General features: G+C 43.3%; 1 protein-coding gene across 5 annotated transcripts in view; it reads right to left on the reverse strand.

Moving 5' to 3' along the window:
• The window catches only part of CASS4 (Cas scaffold protein family member 4), a 63,136-nt gene that overhangs the window by 51,034 nt on the left and 5,087 nt on the right, over positions 1-7,015 (reverse strand). For all 5 annotated transcript variants that reach the window (XR_014235435.1, XM_082359296.1, XM_082359297.1 and 2 more), the window contains exon 2: positions 1,111-1,312. Coding sequence is in view for 2 of the 5 variants with exons in the window: in XM_082359297.1 (XP_082215423.1) it covers positions 1,111-1,146 (36 nt within the window). In the remaining 3 variants the exon portion in view is untranslated. The remainder of the gene's footprint in view (positions 1-1,110; positions 1,313-7,015) is intronic.

Genomic DNA, 7,015 nt, shown 5'->3' on the forward strand with positions numbered 1-7,015 from the left:
CTATAGAAATTGGGCAGAATAAGTGACCCATTAAAAAAAAAGTATAAATCATAAAAAAATCTGGATATTCGTAGAGAATGTCAGTGTTATGAAAGAAATAAAAAAGTAGTGGACTGTTCTAGATTAAGGATGACAGAGACCTAACAAACAAAATGTGTGATCCTGGAATGAGTCCTGGGTTGGGAAAAAAAAACAAATAAACATGCAAAGAAATAATAACAGCCAAAAAAGCTAGAAAGGATGTTTTTGGATTTTTGGAAAATGTGAATGTAGCCTGTGTCTAAATATATACAAATAGATGCACACAAATGTGACAAAGTGCCAGGAATCGGTGAATCTAGGTAAAGGATATGCACAGGTTGATGAATTTTTTTTTTCTATTTTCCCAAAGGTTTAAAATTTTTCAAAGAAAATAGTCGGGTACAAAATTCTAGGGTAGCAATCTACATAAGAGAGACTGTCATGGGTTGTTCAGCTGTACATTCCACCAGTGACACCTATTGTTATTATTATAATAATAAATAACATATTTAATCATATAAGCAAGCTCCCCATTTCATAATTGTTTCATTTTTTTTCCTGTTCTACTTAAAATTTTAAAAAGATGTAGCAAAATAACCCTGACCTTCACTTTTCCTTGTGTCCAAGCAGTTTTCTTTTAGCAGCCATTTCAACATTCTAAACAGCAAATCCTTTTTGATTCCTGTCACAGACTTGAGCTCCACTCATGCAAGTCAGTACAGAAGGTAACGTGAAAACAGCACGAGGAAGGCCCACTGAGGACTCAGGGCTGGGGCAGAGACCCATGTCTCGCTCAGAAGTTTGTTAGAAGGTGAATGGACACAAAGGGATGGGCTGTGTTATCAACCGCGTAAACTAGGTTTTGCTAGAAAGTAATTTGCAACCATCTCTGAGTCAGACTGGTCAGGAGCTTTACGGCACATATAGTTTCTATACTTAAAACTCACGTGAAACTTTCTCCTCTCAAACTTAGATGTTAGTGGTATTCATCTTTGACTTCATCAGAAACTCAGCCCTGAAATCGGCCGCTGCCCTTAACCCAAACAGGCAGCTCCATCTCCTGCCCCTGCAGACAGCCCCGCCACTCACCTTGGGCGCCCCGTCCGTGATGCTAGCTCCTTTCATGTTGCTGGTGTGAAACGGCTCCTTTGAGCTCCACGGCTGATATCTCTGACTTCAGAGGTGGTTACGCAATGTCACTGCATGCCTCTGGCTGGTTCTCAGAAACTGAATTCTATGGAGCTGACAGCACAGGAAATTGTCAGAATGATTCTCCCAGCAGGCAAACTTTCTGGAAAGGAGGAGAAGAAAAGAGGTGAAGGAAGGGAGACCAGAAATCCAGGCCACACTCACTCCTCAATGTGTGATGTCTGTAAGTATAAATTGTCACACATTTGCTACAAGAAACCACAAAAGGAAAAAAAAAAAAAGTCTTCTGCTTTATAGGGTGAAGTTCCTACTTATGAACGCACGGCATCCTCACCCCTTGAACGTTTGTGGAACAACTCCCCCTGGACAGACCAAGCATATTTCTCTGATTAGAGGCCGCCAGGACAAATTTGTGATAGCGGTCAGTGTTTCTTCCTTCCTGCCCCCTAAAATTTACCCTGCAACAGCCGGAGAAAACGAGTTCAGCGGGGGCGGGGGGGGCGTGCCCAAGGGATCTCGTCCCACATCTTTCCCCATCAGGTGCACTCTTCCACTTCCACCTGCTCTGACGCCCATACTCAGCCCTGGTCTTTGACTGCTGGCTCTGCAGCAGGGCTATGCTGAGCACTTACCAATACGTTATCTCTCAGATCTCACCGACCCACCCACTTGATGCCACACGGTTCAGGACGACTTGCTAAGTCTTTCCACTTTCCTTAAATTCAGACTAAACATCCAGAGAGGACCTACAGGAGAGCAGATTCCTTGCTAGGCATGTTCGCACTTTTATTTCACATCAACAAACTGGTACCCATCCTTCCCAGCGGGGCTCAGCTTCCACCTCCAATGGGCTGTCTCTCTCATCGCTCTCCTGTGATGACAGCACTTGCTGTCTTGTCTGCTGGCTGTCCCGCATGTAGCCCCTACAAGTCTGAGCACCAGGAAGGATTTACAGGTGGAAACAGCTGACTGATTTCTGGCTGAGACAACCTATATTTTATTTTATTTATTTATTTTTAAAAATATTTATTTAGCTGTGTCAGGTCTTAGTTGCAGCATGCAGGATCTTTTAGTTGCAGCATGCGAACTCTTAGTTGTGGCATGTGGGATCTAGTCCCCTGACCAGGGATTGAACCTGGGCCCCCTGCATTGGGAGTGTAGAGTCTTAGCCACCTGACCACTAGGGAAGTCCCCATGATTTAAATTTTAAATTGTTACCAGTGTTGCAAGTTAACTTGCAGTGCCAAGTAATTGACATGTTGTTGATGGAAGCAGATAACAGGGAGGGAACAGTGACCGCAGGGAACAATCACAAACTGACTTGGCAACAAGTTCAAGGTGGAGATCCATAGAGAGGAGGACAGAGATGGGAGAGTGGGGGAGTAATTTAGGGAAGGCTTCAGGAGGAAGGCAAGGTACGAGAAGCAGGGGCAGAGCAGTATAGAGCCTGGACTAACAGAAGTATTTTATCCTGTTAGTCTTTACAGATGAGACAAATCATTAAGTAGTACCACTGCAAAAATGCATATAACAGGTGATATTTGTGAGGCAAAGGCCGCTGCAAAATAGCAGGTGATTTCCACGTTGTTAAATGTGAATCTGGGTGTTTCTCTTGGGTGCACCTCTTCCCTCCTGCTTTTTCTTCCGGCTCTAGCAGCTCCTCTGTGTCAGTGGCCATGGGCCGTGTAGCACCTCAGATGAGGAAGAGGCAAGCCCTGTCCAGCTAAGACTGAAGTTCATGTTTCCAGAATGGGAATTTATTAAACCAAGATTCAATGTTTCCACATATATATTGAGACGGAACAATGTTATGACTGCATTTTAAAAAGTCCTTATCTCTCAGAGATATATACTGAAATATTTACAGATAAAATTTGAAAATTCAAAATAATTCAAGGGGAAAGTAGATAGAGGTATAGGTAGAACAATACTGGGCATGAGTTGAAAACTGGGGAGTCTGAGTGATGATTCCATGGGGATTCATTGTACTGTACTGCTGATAGTGAATTAAAAAAAACAGCTTTATTAAGATATAATTCACATACCACAAAAGTATGATTCAGGGTTTTTTAGTATATTCAGAGTTGTGCAACCATCACCACTAATTCCAGAACGTTTTCGTCACCCCAGTGAGAAAGCCCGCACCCATCAGCTGTCATTCCTTGTTCTCCTCTCCCCCCGCCCCTGGGAACCCTTGTTTCTACTGTATTATTGACTTTCGTATATATTTGAAAAAAAGTAAAAAGAAAGGATGGACATACTCGCTCAAGGTCACACAGTGACAAAAAAAAGACAACAGACAGATTTCACACCAATTCAAGTTTGGACGGTTCCTATCACCTTCTCAAACTCCAGAGAGTAATTCTTCCCTGTACTGAAGGGCTGACCTCAAAGGTCCCTATACAGATTAGAATGCTGTAATTTGCATGTCTTTTAAAAAATTTTATTTCATTTATTTATTTATTTTTGGCTGTGTTGGGTCTTCGTTGCTGTGCATGGGCTTTCTCTAGCGCGGTGCACGGGCTTCTCATCGCAGTGGCTTTGTTTTGCAGCACGGGCTCTAGGCACGCGGGCTTCAGTAATTGTGGCACAGGCTTCAGTAGTTGTGGCGCACGGGCTTAGTTGCTCTGCGGCATGTGGGATCTTCCCAGATCAGGGATCGAACCTGTGTCCCCTGCATTGGCAGGCGGATTCTTGATCACTGCGCCACCAGGGAAGTCCGTGCATGTCTTTTTAAGGAAAAACAATCAGAACCAAAATCCAAGACACAAAAGTAATAGGATTTGGCCCTGAAATTAAATACTCACCCCTACATAGATATTTAGTGTCGTATTTTGTGAACAAGGGGCTTGAGTTCTCAGACTCCTATTTGACCCTATGATTTTTCTGAATGAAAGCCTGTAGACATTTTGCTGCAATCCATTCATATTTACATCTTAAGGCGAATGAGTCTCTTACGTGCACAAATATTGCGAGAGTTGATCATCCTAGAAAATTGGGTGGTTTTCGCAATATACTGCAGGCAGAAGTTTGAAACAGAATTCAAAAGAACCAAGTGAGACAGCTTCTAATAAGGTAATTCCCACCCCTCCTCTTTTAACTAATGTACCACTGAGAACAGTATTTTTTTTTTTTTTTTTGGTTGCGCGGCACACGGGATCTTAGTTCCCCAACCAGGGATTGAACCTAGGCCCTCGGCAGTGAAAGCGCAGAGTTCTGTCTTAACCACTGGACCGCCAGGGAATTCCCGAGAACAGTATCTTTGAATTGATTTTCTTTTCAGAACCTAGGGAGTCAGATCACCTTCACAGCTCCCAATAAACGTGCAAGAAGGCAGGGACTTCCCTGGTGGTCCAGTGGCTAAAACGCCATGCTCCCAATGCAGGGGGCCTGGGTTTGATACCTGGTCAGGGAACTAGATCCCATGTGCCGCAACTAAAGATCCCGCTTGCCTCAACTAAGACCCGGCACTGCCAAATAAATAAATTAAAAATAAATAAATAAATAAATGTGCAAGAAGGCAGATGGCTTTTGCGTACTGCTCTTTATATGCTTTCATACTGTTTTCGTGTGGACTTTCAGCCATTCAGCTCCATGAGTGGTAGGTAGTTCAATACCTGACTTATTAAAGTCCAGCCAAACACCACTCAGAATGTCCAAAGCCTTAAAGGCCTGGCAGGACATTTCAGACTGTGCTGCTTTAAAATCACCTTATTATCTGGCAGATTTTTAACCTCATGAACATAACTCAAAACAGCTCCTTTGGTCAAAGTAGGATTTCATAAATTGCCAACAAATTCATCTAAATACCCTGGTATAGGGATAATACAGGGAGGAGTGGGATTCTACGCTACTATAATTATTAGTGAGAACTCAGCTTAAGAGCCTGAATTTTGATCCCAAGTTTGAGAGGGAAAAAGAATCAGAGCAAGACTTGGAAAAAAGGATGCAAAGGAAACACTGCAGGTGGAGAGGGGGTGTAAAGCTGGAGGAAAAGGCTGAATGCAGACAGGGAGATCAAGAAAAACCGGGGCAGAAAATGACACCACAGGCCAGTAGTCATTGTGGGTGAGCAGCCAGGAAGAGAAGAGTAAATTGGCCAGAAAACGACTGGGAAAGAGGCTTTATAGATGAAAACACCCACTAAAGGAGTAGGAAGGCAAAGGCAAAGGCTCCAGAAAAAGGGCAAAAACATGAGGTACGAAAGCTACGGACGTGTTGAATGTTTTATAGTTTTTGTTGTTCAAACCCACTTGGTTACTTTTGACCTCTCTTTATCCTTGGCCCCATTTTAGTTATTGTTTTAGTTCTTCAAACTTATTCTACATATATTTTGTGCATCTGCTAATTCCACTAAGTCTGACTCGTTTCTGATTTTCATCACAGTGGCTGTTTCCTACGTTCACTTGTGAACACGAGATTCTTAGCGCTTTCTCTGGGAGAAGGAATAATTGAGGCCTGGTGTTAAGATGTGCTCATCCATAGAGAACTGGTGCTGGCCTGTCTGGCACTCATGGCCACTACCAGCTGGAGTTGCTTCAAATTCTCAGCTTGCTTTTCTCCAAACCACACAGGTAGTGTGGATTGGTTCAACCTTGCTTGTGGATGGGATTCTCGAAGACCCTCCCCTGTGCCAACACCCCAGACCCTTCCTCGCAAACCTGAGCCTGCAGTGTCAGGCCGGATTCCTCTTTCTCTGAGGTGGGGATTTTGTCCAGTTCACCCTTTTGCTGAGGGGGCCACCTTTTGGGTTCTGGGTTTTCTTTCTGGGTCTTGATCAAAGTTCCTAACCCCGTGAAGACTCAGAGCCCAGAAATCTTTAGGCTACAAGGGACTGACAAATGTCCTTGGTGCAACCGGCAGCTCTGTCACTGTTAATCCACTGGATTGGTGCTTTGTGTGGGGTCTGCCTCAGAAACCCCCTTTCTTGCTAGCTCAGCTATCTACTTAGTGATTAAAAACAAATTCTATCCAGGTTCGTACTGAAAGGGTTCTCAGAGTGTCTGGCCTGCTGTTTTTTTCAGTAGCAGAAGTGTCCCCCAAGAAGTAAATATTTCCCCCCCAATTCTGTTTATATCATGTGTTTTTTAAAAAGGAGGTTCAGTGATTGAAGTGCATGTTGGGGATGATTTTGATAAAGTTCTTCAATCACAGAAAAGGAAGCTATCGCCTGGAAATGACTTGCCTCAACAGATCTGAGACTTAGATAACCCCAACATCTCCTTTCCTAAGAGAAACCAAAGCTTAAGGCAAAACCCAGATTTCTCTGAATGATCTAAAGAAATAGATTATACTAGGGCTTCCTTGGTGGCGCAGTGGTTGAGAATCTGCCTGCCAATTCAGGGGACACAGGTTCGAGCCCTGGTCTGGGAAGATCCCACATGCCGCGGAGCAACTAGGCCTGTGAGCCACAACTACTGAGCCTGCACATCTGGAGCCTGTGCTCCGCAACAAGAGAGGCCGCGATAGTGAGAGGCCCGCGCACCGCGATGAAGAGTGGCCCCCCACTTGCTGCAACTAGAGAAAGCCCTCACACAGAAACGAAGACCCAACACAGCCAAAAATAAATAATAAATAAATAATAATAAATTTAAAAAAATTAAAAAAAAACAAAAAAACTTCCATTAAAAAAAAAAAGAAACAATTATACTAAAAATTTTACATTCGTAGAAGAGCAAAGATATACAGCTAAAGGTGATTAAGCTACGAAAATCTGGCTTCTAGAACAAAGCACTAAAGAAACAGTGTGAAAAGTGTCAGTCCAAAGTCACAACTGCTGTTCGAGAGCTTATGTTCAAATACAGAAACATTCACGGCAAGCTCCAAAAAAAAAAAAAAAAAAACA

This window comes from Balaenoptera borealis (assembly GCF_965194805.1).
Source record: "Balaenoptera borealis genome assembly, chromosome: 16".
Taxonomy (NCBI): Eukaryota; Metazoa; Chordata; class Mammalia; order Artiodactyla; family Balaenopteridae; genus Balaenoptera; species Balaenoptera borealis.